The 20,997-nt window shown below is 42.4% G+C and overlaps 1 protein-coding gene across 1 annotated transcript in view; it reads right to left on the bottom strand.

The window, feature by feature from the left end:
* LOC113888425 (multidrug resistance-associated protein 4-like) overlaps positions 1 to 20,997 on the bottom strand; it is a 93,423-nt gene that overhangs the window by 70,133 nt on the left and 2,293 nt on the right. Inside the window, exons 2-4 of the mRNA XM_027535551.1 lie at positions 10,873 to 10,983; positions 10,208 to 10,328; positions 4,738 to 4,962 (exon numbers count right to left, since the gene is read on the bottom strand). Coding sequence (XP_027391352.1) covers positions 4,738 to 4,962; positions 10,208 to 10,328; positions 10,873 to 10,983 — 457 coding nt within the window. The remainder of the gene's footprint in view (positions 1 to 4,737; positions 4,963 to 10,207; positions 10,329 to 10,872; positions 10,984 to 20,997) is intronic.

Here is a 20,997-nt window from a genome sequence, read left to right on the forward strand (position 1 = left end):
TGCCACCTCTTCTTAATATCTTCTGCTTCTGTTAGGTCCATATCATTTCTGTCCTTTTTCAAGCCCATCTTTGCATGAAATGTTCCCTTGGTATCTCTAATTTTCTTGAAGAGATCTCTAGTCTTTACCATTCTGTTGTTTTCCTCTCTTTCTTTGCATTGATTGCTGAGGAAGGCTTTCTTATCTTTTCTTGCTATTCTTTGGAACTCTGCATTCAGGTGCTTATATCTTTCCTTTTCTCCTTTGCTTTTCACTTCTCTTCTTTTCACAGCTATATGTAAGTCCTCCTCAGACAGCTATTTTGCTTTTTTGCATTTCTTTGCCGTGGGGATGGTCTTGATCCCGTCTCCTGTACAATGTCACAAACCTCAGTCCATAGTTCATCAGGCACTCTGTCTATCAGATCTAGTCCCTTAAATCTATTCCTCACTTCCACTGTATAATCATAAGGGATTTGATTTAGGTCATACCTGAATGGTCTAGTGGTTTTCCTGACTTTCTTCAATTTAAGTCTCAATTGGGCAATAAGGAGTTCATGATCTGAGTCACAGTCAGCTCCTGGTCTTGTTTTTTGTTGAATGTATAGAGCTTCTCCATCTTTGGCTGCAAAGAATATAATCAATCTCATTTCAGTGTTGACCATCTGGTGATGTCCGTGTGTAGAGTCTTCTCTTGTGTTGTTGGAAGAGGGTGTTTGCTATGACCAGTGCATTTTCTTGGCAAAACTCTATTAGCCTTTGCCCTGCTTCATTCCATACTCTAAGGCCAAATTTGCCTGTTATTCCAGGTGTTTCTTGACTTCCTACTTTTGCATTCCAGTCCCCTATAATGAAAAGAACATCTTTTTTGGGTGTTAGTTCTAAAAAGTCTTGTAGGTCTTCACAGAACCTTTCAACTTCAGCTTCTTCAGCATTACTGGTTGGGGCATAGACTTGGATTAGTGTGATACTGAATGGTTCTCCTTGGAAACGAACAGAGATCATTCTGTCATTTTTGAGATAGCATCCAAATACTGCATTTCGGACTCTTTTGTTGACCATGATGGCTACTCCATTTCTTCTAAGGGATTCCTGCCCGCAATAGTAGACATAATGGTCATCTGAGTTAAATTCACCCATTCCAGTCCATTTTAGTTTGCTGATTCCTAGAATGTCGACATTCACTCTTGCCATCTCTTGTGTGACCTTTTTAAGCCTGAATAACATAGACCTATAATGGAATGTTATTCAGGCTTAAAAAGAAATTAAATTCTGTCACCGGATTCAACATAGATGAACCTTGAAGACATTGTGCTACATGACACAAGCTAGTCACAAAATGACAAACATTGTGTGATTCCACTTATACACAGCACCTAAAGTAGTTAAATTTGGAGAGAGAAGTAGAATGGTGATGGATGAGGGGAGGGAAGTTCTGAATAATGTGATACTTGATGTGAATAAACTGTGTACTTAAAAAGAGTTAAAATAGTAAATATTTTATTGTATATATTTTGCCACAATTTAAAAAATTAATGATCAAAAACCAAAAGTAATTTTACCAACACTGTGGAAATGTGAATAAACAACACGTCATTTTACATACGATACCTCCCGAAAGATCATTCCGAGTTCAGCTGAAAAGAGCACTAAAATGCTGAATGGGGCTTTTTAGGAAGCTACACATGTGCAGCCTTAGAGAGCTCCTGGAGATGTGCTCCAGCCTGGAATCCATGCTGCAGACAAATTACATCTCTGAGCTTAGTAGCCATTCCATTTCTAACAGTCACCCTGATTTCTTCCCAGGACCAGGGATTAGAAGTTGAATAAGAACCACAAACATTCAGAGTTGCTCTGTAGCACCAGATTTGCTGGTGCTAAGGCCACCTGTAACTTGCAAAAAAGGTGTCTTATTCCTGCACTTCAGCAGGATTCTAGATGCAAGGCTGGCGCTAGTGCTAAGTCACTGCAGTCATGTCCGACTCTTTGCAACCCTATGGACTGTAGCCCACCAGGCTCCTCTGTCCATGGGACTCTCCAGGCTAGAATACTGTAGTGAGCTGCCATTTCCTTCTCCAGGGGATCTTCCTGACTCAGGAATTGAACCCAGGTCTCCTTCATTGCAGGCAGATTCTTTAACATCTGAGCTACCAGGGATGCCCTAGATGCAAGGCTAGGCACAAGGAAATTTGTCTTTCCCACATTTCTTGAATTTCAGATTAAGTCTATGGCTTAACCTCTAAAATTCCTGACTTCATACAGGGACAGTTCTTTCAGGCATAATCAAGCCCGCAAATGAACACATTTGGGAGAAATTTATATTCACACAAGCATATGGGCCAGGTCAGATCAGATTTCCCAAAGGTGATGTTCCAAAGAGTTTGTTGGAAAGAAGAAAAACAGGTGGACTATGGCTCACCTGTACAGCGAAGAGTAAGCTTTGACTGAACCATCACCTCGCACCTAACTTAAGGCTTTCACAGTACAGTTCTGGTGAATTCCATGCATATTTATGGGAACTAAGCATGATCTAGGAAGACAAACATCATTTTGGGGGAAATCTAAATATTTGTCTGCTAAATGCTGAACTGTGAAAGAGAATAGGGTTTCCCTGGTGGTTAAAAATCTACCTCTCCTGGAGGAGGAAATGGCAACGCACTTTCATATTCTTGCCTGGGAAAGTCCATGGACAGAGGAGCCTGGCGGGCTACAGTTCATGGGGTCACAGAGCACAACTTAGTGACTGAGCAAGCATGCACGTACACAAGATGATGATGGAGGACAAGGAAGACCCCTGACTAGAGTGGACGGGCACTGCTGCCATTTCCACATCACCCAAGAGGAAACTTGCTCACGTGCAATAGCCAAACACAGAGCATGAGATGTCAGGGCCCTGGATTCACACAGCCCTGATATTAATAAGACTCTGTTCAGGGAAAGAAGAGAAGACACTTCACATTTTGCAAAGAAAATCATTCCTAAGAAATAGAAGCTCTAGATAAGTAGCAACCAGGCAAAAGAAGCAATAATTTTGATTTAAATTGTTTGGTTTTAGTTTTCAATAAGGATTTTATTTTTTAATAAAAATTATATATATTTAAGGTGTGCAACATGATGTTTTATTAAAAATACACATTGGGAAACGATTTCTGTAGTAAAACCAATTAACATATTCATCATCTCATGTAGTTATCATTATGTGTGTATGAAGTGAGATCACTTAAGATCTACTCTCTCAGCAACTTACAAGTATACAATACAGTTAAGTAAGGATTTGAAAAAAAGCAAACAACCCAGAGCAACAAGATACCCAGGAACAAGTTCATACAGAGCCCTTTAGCTCCTGACAGAGTGAATCTGTGGCAATTTCTTTGTAAAGACACCTGAAATTCTTACTCCTTTTATATTAGCTAATACCAGTGTAAATTATGAAATAATTTTATGGCATTTCTCAATAGAAAATCACTGAATACACCAAACCAGGTCTTATTAAAACTGTTATAATGCATACTAAAGACAAAAAGGAAATATTGTATTATGAAAATAACTTGAAAGAACAGCAACAAATTCTCTCCAAAATTATTAAAGACAATGGAAAATTTCAAGTTTTATCCCAAATATCCAACTATTTTCTTTAATAGCATTTTAAAAAAGCATAGCTATAGAATATAGTGAGTAAGTCTGTATTTGGTATGGATTTAATTTATATGTTTATTTAGGTAACACAATTTTACTGAATATGATTAGTGAAGTGAAAGTCACTCAGTCGTGTCTGACTCTTTGCGACCCCATGGACTATAGAGTCCATGAAATTTGCCAGGTCAGAATACTGGAGTTGGGTAACCTTTCCCTTCTCCAGGGGATCTTCCCAACCCAGGGATCAAACCCAGGCCTCCTGCATTGCAGGCGGATTCTTTACCACCTAAGTCACGAGGGAAGGCCAAGAATACTTGTTGGGTAGCCTATCCCTTCTCCGGAGAATCTTCCCAACCCAGGAATCGAACTGGGGTCTCCTGCATTGCAAGTGGATTCTTTACCAACTGAGCTATCAGTTGAATATGATTAGATGGGCCATATAAAAATAAAATAATTCCATTTCTCAAACACATTCCATTCTCCTAGGTTTAATTTTATAGATCCAATCACTGAAGTTCATTTTCAAATATAACTTTGATATAAATGAAGGTTTTAATGAACAACAACAGAATTTCCATAAATACTAGTTTGAGATTTAGGGATGAAAACACTGAAAATCAATGTGATACTTTTGATACTTATTTTTTAGTTAGATTTTGTTACAAATGTAATAGATACTATGCAACAGCCTATGGCTAGATGTTGAAGGCAGCCTTGATCTGATCTCAATAGAAAACTTTCCATTATATATTGGTAAAGTTTGCTTAAACAACAACAAACTTGGCTAGATACAAATAGCAAGCTTCTCTGTTACTGTTTAGTCGGTTCCAACTCTTTGCAGCCCCATGGACTGTAGCTGCTAGGCTCCATGGCATTCTCCAGGCAAGGATACTGGAGAGGTTTGCCATTTCCTTCTCCAGGGGCTCTTCAAGACCCAGGAATTGAACCAGTGTCTCCTGCATTGGCAGGCTGATTACCACTGAGCCATCTAAAAGCCCGAGCACACTGCTCTAGTAAGGTATAAATGATCCTAGTTACAAATTGTTTAATTTACAGAGAACTTTCCCAAAATGTCCTTGATACTTCAGGGGAGGTACACATTGTGTTACCCGGTGGCACTCACCTTGCGGTAGATCATGTGGCACATGGCTACTCTCAGCCTCATCCCCACGCGCTGCATGTGGTAGAAGTACAAGTGGTGCAGAACGGCCCACACGAGCACGCAGGCACTCAGCCCTGCCGCGTAGCCGTAGGCTTCGTGCAAAGCGGCAGAATCATTGGGATCATAGTTTTCAACATAACTAATCATTTTCCCCAAAAACATGGGCTGAATTACTCTGGTCCCTTCCTAAATGGAAAAAAAAAAAAAAAAAGCCTTAATTAGAGATGCAAGCCATATCAAATTTTTTAACACAAGTTTTAATTTTATTATTAGTATGTTAAAAAGGCATTTTGACAAAATGCTACATCCATGGCTAATCAAAAAAAAAAAAAAAAATCCAGATCTACTCTTTTCTATAAGATAAGCAGACAATAGTTTTAACCTTAGCCCAAATGCTTTAGTACACTGGGCTTAGTACACTCTGGAAGCTGTGTACTTTAGATATTGCAACCAGTACTTTAGAATGCATTTGGCAAAATACCAATTATACCTTAAGATGAATAAGAACAAAAGTAGCAGAGGGTAAGGAATTTGCTTCCATAAACAAGCCCTGCTGTCAGCCTGCCCCTGTCCCTTGTACTCTCAACATCCCAGCCCAACAGTAAGTCACGCATAGGAGACATGCTTTTACCATCTTCTGTTTAAGAATCTTTACAAACTGAGACATTGGCACAAACACACCCACTGTCTCCCACCCTGAACTGCACATGTCTATAGATGAAGAGCACAGAGCCCATCCTCTGCCAGAGTATCACAAAGAAACCAGGCTGGGGAGGTTCCCAGGCCCCTGGCCCCAGCAGGCTCTGTATCATTATGTCTCTACCCACTAGAAGCTGGGATGTCCCCCAGAGTCAAAAATTAAACATGGCAGAAGTCAAGGTAAAAAAAAAAAAAAAAAAGATGCTCTTGTGGTCTGCCATCAACCACACATTGAAGGTGCTGGTTTGGAAGAAATGTTACCAATCGTCTCTTCCCCAAAGCAAAAATTAAAATCCTATTCCAACGAGTTGGAGGAAATTGAGGCTTACCCCCTGAGTAAGACTTAAGGAAAACAATTTTCTTTCCCAAAACTAAAGGAAAAAAAAAAAAAAAAGCACAACACTTGCTCACTTTGCCAGACGGCCACTCCAACACACAACCTAATTCTTCCCTTTTGAAGGTCCCCTTCTCCCTCATCAAGGAAAACCAAACACTCAATACAAATCCAGGTTACCAAAAGTAAACACCTCGGCCCTCAACATCATTTCCTCCACAGACCTCTCAAAAGACAAAAGACCAAAAGTATGGAAATCTTTCAAGAACTCGACTTTGGAACAAGATTTTCCTTTTAAGCAATCCCTCCTTACTAACACAGATGTGATAATCAACTGACAGGCTTGCTTTTGATAGCTCTCTTCTGCCTGAGTTGAGGAACCCACATGCAAGAGGAAGTGAAGGAGAATCCAAAACATCAAACATGAAACACAACTAACAGCATTTTCTGCTCAACTAGTGCCCAACGAGGATCTTTACAGAAAGCTGTTCCCATTCCTGAAATGGATGTGACATTAAACCCCAGGATTCCTGTCTTTCTCTGCACACACGCACCCACATGTTCACAGGCTGCACCAACTGCCTCACCTTCCACAAGGACATGAAAGGCTTTATCTACTACAGAGAAGAGATCACTGTTGAGCTGAAAATTATGAGTATGATGATCAGATCAGAGTAGGAGCATCAGTTCTCAAGAACACAAAAGTAACTGTCTGTCACATTTCCAGCAAGCCCCATCATTCACCCCTAGAGGTTCTAAGAGCCCCTCACACTGTACACTGTAAAACAGACTTTGTATAGACTTCACTGAAATAGAAATCTGGAGGCTCACACAGGGAGGCAAGAATGTCAGCCTAGGTATGGCCGAGGGCAGTCCATTGCTGCAGCCTACAAGCCTGGGACTTTCCACCAGAAGCCAGCACTAGCACCTGCCATCCTAAATGTCCCCAAACTTGTGATTTTCTTTGGGAATCATTGTTGCCTATTACTTAGCTCTCCATTTGAGCCTATATGGTTATAAATACAGGAGAAATAAGAGTAAAGTCACCAAAGAGAATACTGATAGATGCAACAAATTCACCAAGAAGGAGTACAAAATAAAGGCAGGTCATTACTGCCTTTGTATCTGGAATTTTCTGCTGAGAGTCAATATTTAATAACCCAGTTGAGCAAACAGCCTCATTAAGGAGTAATGCCATGATCTTCCCTGATGGCCAGTGGTTAAGAATCTTCCTACCAATGCAGGGAACACAGGTTCTATCCCTGGTCCAGGAAAATAGCATATGCCACGGAGCAACTAAACCTATGACCACAAATTATGCCAACAAGTCCTAGAGCCTGTGCTCCACAACTAGAGAAGCCACCACAATGAGAAGCCCAAGCACCATCACTAGAGAGTAGCCTCCGCTTGCCACAACTAGAGAAAGCCTGACTGCAGCAATGAAGACCTAGCACAGCCAAGGAAACAAAGACCACAAAAGGATGGTAAGGAGGGGAAGGTGGTTTCTGAAAGGCTCCTGGTCCATCTGAAGGCAGCATGATGCTGCTGCCACTGTTAACACCCTAGCCATTTGCAGCCCACAGGGGACATGGTCACCTGGACTCTACCCTCATTTATGATCCCATCTGACTTACCTGCTGCAGGAAGTTCTTAGCATCCTATTTATTTATTGTGATTTCCTGGCCGGTGCTAGTGGTAAAGAACCTACCTGCTGATGCAGCAGACATAAGAGATGCAGGTTTGATCCCTGGATCAGGAAGATCTACTGGAGAAGGGCATGGCAACCTACTCTAATATTCTCGCCTGGAGAATCCCATGGCCAGAAGGAGCCTGGTAGGCTATAGTCCATAGGGTCACACAGAGTTGGACATGAATGAAGCGACTTAGAATTTACACAGGCCAAGTTCAAGGTGCATCTATCTAAGACCTTTAAGACAAAGCTCTCAAGACAAGCCTTCCTGACCCTGGACAAGCTCATTGAGATGATCAGGCTCATAAATCAGAGCACTGAGATGGAAACTCAAGCTGTCCTTTTTGCTTCCTGTGACCACGGGCATGCTATGTAACTACTTAGACTCAGTGTCCTCTATTCTGAAATGCAGACTATATGATACCTAAAACTTTGTTGAGTCAGCCAAAGGAATAAAAGTGATATTACATATAAAGTGCTCATAGCAGTTCCTAATGCATAACTTTTTTTGAGTACTTACTATTGTTTGGGTGTGTGTGCTCAGTCATTAAGTCATGTCCCACTCTTTGCAACCCCAAGGATTGTAGCCTGCCAGGTTCCTCTGTCTATGGGATTTCCCAGGCAGGAATACCCAGGAGTGGCCTGCCATTTCCTTCTCCAGGGAGCTTCCTGACTCCAGGACCAAACCCATGTCTGCTGTATTGGGAAGTGGATTCTTTACCACTGAACCACCAGGGAAGCCCCACTTACTAAACTAATAGTACTTCTGTGGCCACCACCATGTCTACTGAGTTTGAGCTCTTGTTACTGCTAACAGTACTTCTAGTACTACTACCGAGAATGAGGCCCCCTATTCACCAAGTCCTAGATTCCCCACTTCTCTGCCATGACTGCCCAACAACCAGCCTCCTACAAAAGGGGACAGGGCTCTACCAGTTGCACCTTATGCAGCCCCAGGCCTGGTCTTCCTAGATCCCCAGCAGGAAGTATTCCTGGGGCTGGACAACTTGGAAATCAACACTCCATCCTTCCCTTCACAAGACACTGAGGTATCTACATGGTCAGAGCCCTCTCAAAGGTGGAACTCTGACCCACATACCTGTCCCCATCCTCTGACACAATGGCCAACCCACATTTGTTGTCAATGAGAGCTCCATCTCCCAGGACCATCCAGTCACCTGGGAGCTAGCAGATTCTCTCCAGTTGTGTGGGGTGGACTTCACCTGCCCAGCTGTCCACTGCCTGCAGTGCCCTTCAGCACAGCACAGCCTTTAAACAAGAGCCATGATGCCCACCTGTAAACCACCTGACCCACTCACCTCACCCCAACACAATGGACTGAGGACAGCTCACACCTTCTTCACCTAAAACAACCCTTTCACAGCAACTGCATCTTCCATCCCTCCTGCTCTCACACACTCACAGGCCACCCGTGTCCCTAAGGCAGCACTCAGGGACTACGGAGAGCACGAGCCACACAGAGGGGTCTGCAGCAGAACCCCAGCAGGCTCAGCCAGAACAGGGGGCTGACGGCACTGTGTCCCCAGGTGACAGCACTGTGTCACTGGGGGATTTTGACCCAGGACTTCCAGGGTCATGGAGGTCACTGACTTCACAGCTTTCTGCCTTTGGTTTGCCCTCCACATCCCCTCCTCCACCCTCTGCCAATGCCAGGATACCAAAACTGCTCCTTCAGCCATCAAACTAGCCCCACAGTCAGGACAGAAACCAGCATGGTTGGTGCCTGGATTCTCCACGATTCGTGGTGAAGCTGGAACTCCTCCCCAAGGGGTCTCTGGCCTGGGTGACCTGGCCCATGGCAAGGGGGCAGCCCAGGGAAATGTGTGCACTTGGGAGCTCTGGCAAATCCAGCCCAGACACAGGGCCCCAGGTTCTGTTCCACAGGAAGTGGATGATCCCTTTTTAGGAAACCATTTATCAGATGTGACGGGCAAGTTAACAATTACTTGCTGAGGGTCTGTAAAATGTCTTATGTTACTGGGGCTCAGGTCCAAGTTTACTTCCTCCAAACCAGGAGGCACATATTCCTTGAGGTTGTAGGATCTTCTTTTGGTCAAGGATCACTTTTAGCATTTATATCATTCCTTGAGTGCTAACAAGATCCTAATATGGTATAACATGTCTTTTCTTTTCCATGCAATCCATCCACGACACTATGGTTTAAGGGTTAAAAGGAAAATATTCCATTGGCCAAAAAGTTAATTTGGGTTTTTCCATAGTATGTTATGGTGGTTCAATGGTTCAGAATCCATGTGCTAATGCAGGACACATGGGTTCAATCCTTGGCCTAGGAGGACCCCACATGCTGTGGGGCAACTAACCCCATGTGCCACAACTACTGAGCCTGTGCTCTAGAGCCCCCAGGCCACAACTACTGAAGCCCGTGTGCCCTAGAGCCCGTGCTCTGCAACAAGAGAAGCCACTGCAATGAAAAGCCTGCACACCGCAACTAGAGAGTAGCCCCCGTTCGCTGCAACTAGAGAAATTCCACGCACAACAATGAAGACTCATAGCCTAAATAAATAAATAAATATTTTTTTCAAAAGATACAACCACTGAGCTACATCATGTTTCCTAGACGAAATTTAGCCTCAAACCTTAAACCACTGACCTCTCTCCACACTTGTCCATCTCAGTACCGACCCGCGTATGGTGAAAAGCAATGTACCATATGTAAAAGCTTTTACCTCAAGAAACATAAAAAATCCCAAAACTACATAGGAGGTCCAGTAACACTTTATGATTGCTTTTGTTAAAGAAGGCTCCCGTGCATCTCTCTTGGCTCTCTCAACTTCTCGATTCCAGTACCTGCGATGAGAAACAAAGCACAGTGAAGAACAGCGTGTCCACCAAAGGGAAAATGGGGGATGGGAGAGAGACCAGCCGGCACTACAGGGCTCTCTGCGGCTGCTGCATAGATGCTGGCTAACTGCTCACAGGTCTCCTGAAAGATGAGTGGTGCAGACTCTGAAGCACCAGAGAAACAGGCCTTGAGGGGAAAAATCCCAGATTCTGAAAACAAGTTCCTGCCAAGCTTTGCTGGACTCACAGTTCATGAGCAGCTCAGGAGGGCAGACACCCTCCTCCAGGGGCCCCACCTCCAGGGACAGAGCTCAGCCTCCAGGGCTGTGGCTGCAGGCTCCCTCCACGTCCACAGATGCACAGAGAACATGGACTCCCCCAGCCTCCAAAGTGGGCTAAGCCTGGGGTCAGCCTGAGGGGATGAGTGTGTAGTGTCAGGAGAGGAGGCTCAGAAGAACCCAGAGGAAGGCAAAGCCTCCCCCACATGTACCTTTAGCCCCATGTGGAAATTCTCACTCTCCCTTCCCTTCTCCCTGCTGCCTGTGCTCACCCTTGCAGCTCTTCTCCAAGGCGCTGGGAGCGATCTTCTGGAAGCACCGGGTACATGTCATCTTGTTCTAACTTCCGTTTGTGACCAATTTTAAACAAAGGGTTTAGCCACCTGTTAAAAATTGAAAGGAGAGTCACATATATTCAAATTACACATCTCTGTCTAATTAGATCCTATATTCATGGGCATCAGAAAAAATACATTTTAAATACATAGAGATATAGGGGAAAAATTAGATATGTGTTTACACACACACACACACACATATATATATATATATATGTACACATGCTAATTCCACACACTGAGAGGCCCTAAAATGTGTAATATACTGGTAGCAAAGAACATTCCAGCCCTCAGATCTTGAGGTTTTGTTTTATTTTTATTTTTAACGTACCTGGTTACAATTTTTTCTCTTGTGGTAAGAACTTTTAAGGTCTACTTTCTTAGCAGCTTTCAAACATGCAATACAATATGGTTAACTATTATATAATCACCATACTGGACATTAGAGCCCTATAATGTATTTATTTTATAACTGGAAGTTTCTGCCTTTTAGCCTCCTTCACCTAGATCTTGACTTTTTAATATCCTTTTTCCCTAAAAGGAACGAAGTTTCCTTGAAGAAATGACTGGTTCTATGGATGGGGCAGTGTGTGTCAACACCTGATAATTATTTTTATTTTACTGTGAATGCCTGACATTAAGTTTTAGAGACATCCACTTTATAGACATCCATCTCCAATGAACACGCACCAGATACACAACTAGATAAAGAGCCAGGCCACCCCACCCATGAAGTTCCCGCTTTTAGAAAGCTCTGGTTGACCTGATAACAGGCCATCTCACTGACAGCTTCCTTCTTCCTTCTCATACTTTAATTGCCACTCTTATTTTTTTTTAATTCACCAATAAAAAGTGAACCTGTGACATCCTAGACACCCGATACTCCAACCCCATAAAAGGCAGAACCCCAAGTCCAGGCTTGCTCATGAGCTCTCTCTCTCTACCCAGGACCTCACTGTGTCACTCAGGTACCCTCCAGGACTTGTGAGTGATGCATCTTGTCATTCCAAAGTTCCCTGATGGTTGTTGCTGAGACACCACAAGACCTGGTCCAGTCACAACACTGGCTCCAGAAAGGGAATGTCTGTAGGGGCTGCTTAACTAGTACTGGCCCAGGTAAGCACAGTCCCAAGCATTCCCAGCAACAGCATCACTATATACAGGCTGAGACCAATAGACAGAGAAAGTCCAAGATGCGCCTGGGACATCTTGGGCCATAAAATAAGGAAACACTCAAGGAATCATGAGGATGTGTAGGAAGGACAGCAAAGCCAGCTTGAATGGCTCTCACTAGTCAAACCTGGGATACTTTGAGAATCAAAATAAATAAAGGACAATGAATTATAACCCTTTAACTAATGAAGGAACCCATGAATACTTGCTGTTATATAAACAGGAGACAATAAATGTAGGCAAACCAAAGGAACAATAAAGTCAGAAAATAATCAATAGAAGTTAAATCTAGTGCATGAAAATTTGATGTAGAATATAATATTTATATAACGGCAACTTATGTGCAAATTACATAATTTAAATGGAAAAAACAGTAACTGTACAGAGGATCCCCTGAAAAAAGACCCTATTCAAATCCATTTATGCATTATTTAAATGATAATAGCTAATATGCAGAAATAGTCCAAATATGAGCATCATTTTATTGATCTTGCCAGGGTAAGCAAATTTTCAAAGCCAGACTAATAACCCATGGAAGAGAGATCACATTTCTTTTATTCCACTTTTCCTAGGACAGCATGGATACAGAGGAGATGCTCAAGAATTGTTTGTTGAATGTATGAATGTCCATGAATCAATAAAGAAGCAATAAGAGAGACCGGACTTCAGATTTTGCTAATCCTGGTACCTTGGCACCACCAAAGCAGCCCAGTCCAGGAGTCAGAAGGCTGAACTTTAGATATAGCAGTGTACTGAGGACCCAGGGCCTCAACTGTCCTCCTCCCATTTCCTTCTCCACTCCAGTTTAGCATCTCCATGACTTTTAATATCTCTATCTATCAATTTCCTTTCAAAGCACAAGTATAAATCTGTGAGCTTTACCATAAGCCAATGTGAAACATGGTAGGTCATTTATCCTACAGTCATTCCTCACAGAAAACACACAGGAAATTAGCACTGGGACTTACCCAGATGATGACACCCTGCCCCCAAAGGCTCTCTTTAAAATTCCTCTTGCACATAATTTTAAAATTCTTTAAAATTTAAAAGGCTCAAAATCAGTAATCCTTCAGTTCAGTTTAGCTGCTCAGTCATGTCTGACTCTTTTTTTTTTGTTTTTTGTTTTTAATTTATTTATTTTAATTAGAGGTTAATTACAATATTGTATTAGTTTTGCCATACATCAACATGAATCCACCACCCCATGAATCACAGCATGCCAGGTCTCCCTGTCCATCACCAACTTCTGGAATTCACTCAGACTCACGTCCATCGAGTCAGTGATGCCATCCAGCCATCTCATCCTCTGTCATCCCCTTCTCCTCCTGCCCCCAATCCCTCCCAGCATCAGAGTCTTTTCCAATGAGTCAACTCTTCGCATGAGGTGGCCAAAGTACTGGAGTTTCAGCTTTAGCATCATTCCTTCCTAAGAAATCCCAGGGCTGATCTCCTTCAGAAAGGACTGGTTGGATCTCCTTGCAGTCCAAGGGACTCTCAAGAGTTTCTTGCCTTGAGAACCCCATGAACAGTATGAAAAGGCAAAATTATAGGATACTGAAAGAGGAACTCCCCAGGTCAGTAGGTGCCCAATGCTACTGGAGATCAGTGGAGAAATAACTCCAGAAAGAATGAAGGGATGGAGCCAAAGCAAAAACAATACCCAGTTGTGGATGTGACTGGTGATAGAAGCAAGGTCTGATGCTGTAAAGAGCAATATTGCATAGGAATCTGGAATGTCAGGTCCATGAATCAAGGCAAATTGGAAGTGGTCAAACAGGAGATGGCAAGAGTGAATGTCGACATTCTAGGAATCAGCAAACTAAAATGGACTGGAATGGGTGAATTTAACTCTGATGACCATTATATCTACTACTGAGGGCAAGAATCCCTTAGAAGAAATGGAGTAACCATCATGCTCAACAAAAGAGTCCGAAATGCAGTACTTGGATGCAATCTCAGAAACGACAAATGATCTCTGTTCGTTTCCATAGCAAACCATTCAATATCACAGTAATCCAAGTCTATGCCCCAACCAGTAATGCTGAAGAAGCTGAAGTTGAATGGTTCTATGAAGACCTATAAGACCTTTTAGAACTAACACCCCAAATAGATGTCCTTTTCATTATAGGGGACTGGAATACAAAAGAAGGAAGTCAAGACCTAGAGTAACAGGCAAATCTGGCCTTGGAATATGGAATGAAGCAGGGCAAAGACTAATAGAGTTTTGCCAAGAAAAGGCACTGGTCATAGCAAACACCCTCTTCCAACGACACAAGAGAAGACTCTACACATGGACATCACCAGATGGTCAACACCAAAATCAGATTGATTATATTCTTTGCAGCCAAAGATAGAGAAGCTCTATACAGTAATCCTTAGGGAAATACAAATCAAAACTCTGAGACATCATGCATGCTCAGTCACTAAGTCACGTCTGACTCTTTTTGACCTCATGGACTTTATGTACCCCACCAGACTCTGTCCATGGTATTTCCCAGGCAAGGATACTGGAGTGTTTTTGCCATTTCCTTCTCCAGGGGAACTGCCCAACCCAGGGATTGGCCCCTCCATCTCCTGTATTGGCAGGAGGGTTCTTTACAAACACTGAACCATCTGGGAAGCCCCACTGAGACATCACCACACACATATTAGGAGGGCTACTATGAAAATAAATAAGAGAAAATAAGTGTTGGCAAAGATTTGGAGAACCTGGAACCCTTGTATACTGACAGTGGGATTGTAAAGTGGTGTATCACAAAGGACAAATATTTTATGCATTTACATGAAGTCCTCAGAGCAGTCAAATTCTGAGAGAAACAAAGCAGCCCTGTGGTTGCTAGGGGCTGGGAGCCAGGGAAGTGGGGAGTTAGTGTTTTAATAGCACACCAGGCTTCCCTGGTGGCTCAGAGGATAAAGTGTCTGCCTGCAAAGCAGGAGACTAGGGTTTGATCCCTGGGTGGGAAAATCCCCTGGAGAAGGAAATGGAAACCCACTCCAGTATTCTTGCCTGGAGAATCCCATGGACAGAGGAGCCTGGCGGGCTACAGTCCACAGGGTCGCAAAGAGTCGGACACGACTGAGCGACTTCACACACACACACACACACACACACACACACACACAGGATGAAAAGAGTTCTGGAAATTGGTTGTACAGTAATGTGAAGAGAGTTAACAATACTGATCCATTTGATTAAAAATCATCCAGATGGTAAATTTATGTTGTGTACATTTCCCACAGTTTTAAAAAATTTAATGAGAAACAAAAATGGCAACTGATGTGCCTCATTTGGAAATGTTCCTGTGTTAGAGTCTAGACTTTGCCACTTCCTGGGTATATGACCGTGAACTAGCCACATAACCTATTAGTATTGGCCTCTCGAAAGTGGGGTGAACACCTGAAGAGAACACCTCCCTGGGATGCTGAGAGGGTCAGTGATGCTCTGAACAGGACAAAATCCCACCAGACAAAGAGCAGCTGTCACTACAACAGTGCTCTTGAGTAATCCCATGTGGATCCCAATAGAAAGCCTCTTATAACTTTGATAGATGAGGTTACAACAATAGCAGCACTCAACAGGAAGAAATATTCCTTTTCTTTTCTGGCAAGGATTCAGCCAGTGAAAAGCCATGGACTCTTTGATGAACAGCCCTCTCAACTTCCTTTTCTCTTTATAAAAGTGCTCTATATCTCTTGCCCTTTGGGGACTTGCACATGGGGTCACTCTGGTTGCAAAGCTTGAACTGCAATTTGCGGGGAGCCGGTGAGGCATTCCACTCGTGACAAAGGTCATGAGGAAGGAGGCTCGGCATACGCAAAGGCGGGATCGAGCCTCAGGAGTCCCCCCGGATATTCTCGAGCATTTTCCCCCAAAAAACCAGAGTCTGCCTACTTTATTGCTTTGTGCTCTCACCTCTGACTTTACTGGGGGCTGTCCCCTACCACCATCTCTCTCTCTCTCTGTCAAAGAGTTAACTTACAGCTCCAATTAATAAAGTTCCTGGGCAATTAGGAGTGTTTAAATCCAAACCCCTCAGATGGCTCTCTAACTCGCCTGACAAGTTTACCCGGACTCCTGCAGCTATGCATACGATTGTTTACAGTCTCCTAGCTTCCAGAGGCACGGGAAGCTTAAGATATTCAAATAGCTTAGAGCCTCTCAAAGAGTTAAAAACTGTCAGAATAAACTAGTAAAGGATTTCATTGATGAGTCAATGCTTGTTGCCAAGTTTTCACATCCCCTGAATTGTATCCTTGAATGTGTATTAATTAATAGTTGGTATATAGTAAAAAATAAGTAGTGGCCTTGGTGTTAGTAACTTTAGACCCTTAAGGTAATAAATTCTTTCTTTGTTGTAAACCCATTACACATCCGCCCTATAGGAATGCAGTTTTATCTTTGGAAGATGGTGCCAAACCTTAAAATAATTACTCTTAGAGAAAATAAGTCTTTGTTGATAAGTCCTTGTCAAGAGTCATAAAATGTTAGTAGGCCTTCTGGCCAGAAGATGATGTAAATCACCTAAACCATTTGTATACGATAAATTTGCAGGAAAGAAACCTTGGTTTTTGATAAGAATCAAAGACTGCTAACTTTGCATCCCCTATTATCCTCTATGTGTAACTTAGGGTATAAAAGCCCCTGTTGAAAATAAAGCTATGGGCCTTGCTCACCAACGCTTGGTCTCCCCATGTCATTCTTCACTTTAACTTCCAGCTGAGTCTCCATCTGGAGCGCGGAACCCACCACGCTTACTAATTATGCCTGGGCTTCTAAGACCCACTCGAGAAGGTGTCTAGGGTGAGGCACCTTCCGCTATTCGAGAGGGCGCCTGCGGCCTACGTAAGTGGTGCAAACTTCTTGTCTTGAAGTTTTATTGGTCTCCCGCGTAAACCAAGCTACTCAGCTTCTTATCTCCACTGAATTTTCCTACTGAGCTATCCTCATTCTATTGTTCTCTATATCTCTAATTAGCATATAGTCGCCTAGGCCGTCTCTCCTTCGAATACCCTGGATCAGCTGGGGCTGGTCCCCGGCAGCAATTCTCTGCTGATCCCGAATAAACTCATCTTTGCTGGAGAAATATCTGACAGTCTATTTGTTTCAGGTCAACAGAAAGAAGGGAGTACTCATGATCAGGAGACCCATGGAAGACTCAGAAAGGCAAATTATCCACTTGACACACCTGAAAAGACATAGCCTGGTACCTCTTCAAGCTGAGGAGATGCAGGACTAGAAAGAGCCCCACAGTCAAGAATAAAATAAACTACAGGAGATAAATTTAAATTTGTTAGGCAGTTTATTTTGCCAAATGATATAGAAGTAAATCTGAATGCACCTTTGATATGTTCTACATCTTGGTTGAGGCCATAGCTATTGTATAAAATTACAAAAATTCATTAAACTGAACATTTACAGGGAACAGATTAAGGCCAAAGAGCCCTGTAGAGCTCACCCAGCCTCCACCGACAACATGTGGATCTCTCACTGTTAATGAACAACAACTGGTATTCTGAAAATGCTGCAAAGAATCCTAGTTTGAAATTAAACATTTCTATGCTTTTACAACTGATAGTTACTAAGGGCCTTACAGGACAAACCTCCCTAAACTATCTCAGCCCTCAGCCAGTTCACATCCTCCTCATGTCATCAGCTTCTTTGACAAGAGTCTCTAGACAGTCTGTCTTAAGACCAGTGGCAGTTTCCACATCCACACTCCCTTTGCAAGGGGACAGTTCATGGACTGAAACGTGGCCAGTGTCAGGGGAGCGAGGATGTAACCACTCCCTAATGGCCAAGTGCATCTAATCCAAGGCCCTGCCCCATCCTCATCCCTGGGGACAGGTCCTGCACTCACCCCCTAACCTGCTGGCCTCTGGGAAGAGGGGGGAGAGAAATGCAGAGCTCACCCTAGAGCCTGCAGTGAGGAGAGCAGGGACATCGCCAGGGAGAGTCTCAGCAGACTGGACACGGTTCATAAACTACATCACTTATTCACATTAATGGGGATGAGGAGAAATGAGCTCTTTCAGGGGGGAAAAACAGGTGCCTATCATATCAAATACTAAAAATAATTCTGTGAGCTATGCTTAGTCACTCAGTCATGTCCAACTCTTTGTGGCCCCATGGACTGTAGCCCACCAGGCTCCTCTGTCCATGGGGATTTTCCAGGCAAGAATACTAGAGTAGATTGCCATGTCCTCCTCCAGGGGATCTTCCCAACCCAAGGATCGAACCCAGGTCTCCTACATTGCAGGCAAATTCTTTACCATCTGAACCACCAGGGAAGCCCAAAAATATTCTAGCTGCCTTTAATGTTAGAATTGAAACAGAAAAGAGCTAAAATAAAATGCTTACAGAGATTTAAATGATGCTAGGATTTTTAAAAGACATATTACAAAAGCAACAGTAGAAACCAAAAAGAAAAGCTCAATATAATAAATGACATATAAATTAAAACCTCTAAACTGAATTAAAGTACAAGTGAAAATCTGAAAAAGTATTATATGCACTATTACAGGTTATTTCAAAAATATAAATGCCTCTTAGGAAAAAAATCCATTAATAGAAAATTCAAAGAAAGACAAATAAATGGTCAAGACATACATTTCTCTTTACAAATTAAATAGATTCAAATTAAAACTGTTTGAATTATTTTTAAATTTAGACCTAGAAAAAAAATGTAATTTAGGTACTCAAAGTTGGCAATGAAGTAAGCACAGTAGGGCTGTTAAGAGGGGAATTGGTCCAAATCTTATGGAAAAAAGCCTTTCACCAATTATTCTACTTCTGGAAATATAGAAAAAAAGATCCATCAAAATATATGGTCATGGATATGCATCACATCCTTGTTAGCAATAAACTGTGTTAACAAAAATGAAAGACTGCATACATTTCAATTAAATACCACATTTGACAGAAACAGACTCACAGACTTAGAGAAGAAACATGGTTGCCAGGGAGAGTGATGGGGGCAAGGGATAGATAGAGAGTTTGGGAGAGACATGTACACACTGCTGTATTTAAGATGGCTAACCAACAAAGACCTACTGTATAGCAGAGGAAACTCTGCTCAGTGTTATATGGCAGCATGGATAGGAGGGGGTTTGAGGGAGAGTGGATACATGTATACGTATGGCTGAGTCCATCTGATGTCCACCTGAAACTATCACAGAATTGGATATAGCTCAATAGAAAATAAAAAGTTTAATTCAGAGAATAAATTTTAAAAGTACCACATTTTGAATACTATTTAATGCTACAAATAAATGTTAACCATTGAAAATTAAGAAGGAATCAGGATTCAAAGACATTTAATTTTATAGAAACAGTGTACATAACTAATAGAACACTGTAATGCAATAATACTCCAGTAAAATTTAATTTTAAAAACCACAAGCTATAATTTCTATTAAAAAATAAAAGGAGAACTGTGCGTGTGCATGAAGATTTCTAGGAGAAGGATGGAGAAACAACCAAAATACCAACAAGTGTACTTAGCTAATAGAAATTAATTTTTATTCCTTTCTTCTTCTTCTATAGTTTTAAATTACTTACATAAATAGAAAAATTTATATTCTTTTCTAAAATTCACAACAACTACCATTAGCTATAATGCATGACTTCTTTTAGACCCTAAATCCAATGTGTGCTGTGAAAACACTAAAACCCCAGTGAGGTAATTTGTATAAAGTGAGTAAGCTAGTTACTGGCATTAGTTACAAGTTTAGAAAGCAGGTGAAATGTATGGATGTGAGAGTTGGACCATAAAGAAAGCCAGGCGCCAAAGAATTGATGCTTTTGAACCGTGGGAAAAGAGATAAAACCAGTCCATCCTAAAGGAAATCAGTCCTGAATATTCATTGGAAGAACTGATGCTGAAGCTGAAACTCCAAAACTTTGGCCAACTGATGAGAAGAACTGACTCATTGGAAAAGACCCTGATGCTGGGAAAGACTGAAGGCAGGAGAAGAAGGGGACAGCAGAGGATAAGATGGTTGGGTGGTATCACTGACTCAATGGACATGAGTTTGAGCAAGCTCTGGGAGTTGGTGATGGACAGGGAAGCCTGGCGTGCTGCAGTCCATGGGGTCACAAAGAGTTGGACACGACTAAGTGCCTGAACTGAACTGAAATGTGAGAAAAGGAAACACCCAATGAGAAGATGAAAACTCAGTTCTTCTCTCCAAGGTGGACCTTGTCTCTGGGCAGCACTTCCTGCCTAGGCTCATTCCAACTTTCCCCGTGACAGCAAGTGGAGGACACAAGGAAATCATGAAGGTAGCTCAGACTTTACATACAGGACGGTGATCATGGTCAATGTCTCACTTCGCAAAGTCTGGGCCCATTTTTAAAAGTTAACATTGAAGTAACATTACCAATGGGAGGATTAAAACAGAAGCCAGCCTCCACCTTCCATCAGAATCACCTGGAGCTTGTTTAACCCCCATTGCCAGGGTTTCTAACTTTCCAGAATTGGTCTAGAAGGCGTGCAGGGGGAATTTGATTTCTAACAAGCTCCCAGGTAAGGAGGATGCTACAGGTCTGAGAGGCATATTTTGAGAACAGTCACCCTAAAGCTTGATTTATAGAGATGTTTCATATGCATCATCTCCAGCAGCAAGAACTTTAAGAATTTCCCTTGAGAGACTCCTGCTAACAAGACCAAAGGTGTCTTTAGAATTGAATTCTCTCTGCATTTAAGAACAAGGATCCCAATAGAAGCAGCTCAGTGTAGCAGTTACATACAGGGTGAAAAAGACTTCGGGAACCAGACTGCTTGGTTTGGGGTCCAAGTCTTTCACCACTAGCTGTGTGATGGTAGGCAACTTACTCAACCTTCCAGAGTTTGAGGGAGAAAGGATACATGCATATGTATGACTGAG

The sequence above is a fragment of the Bos indicus x Bos taurus genome, unplaced genomic scaffold (genome assembly GCF_003369695.1).
Source record: "Bos indicus x Bos taurus breed Angus x Brahman F1 hybrid unplaced genomic scaffold, Bos_hybrid_MaternalHap_v2.0 SuperScaffold_100126, whole genome shotgun sequence".
In the NCBI taxonomy this organism is placed as follows: Eukaryota; Metazoa; Chordata; class Mammalia; order Artiodactyla; family Bovidae; genus Bos; species Bos indicus x Bos taurus.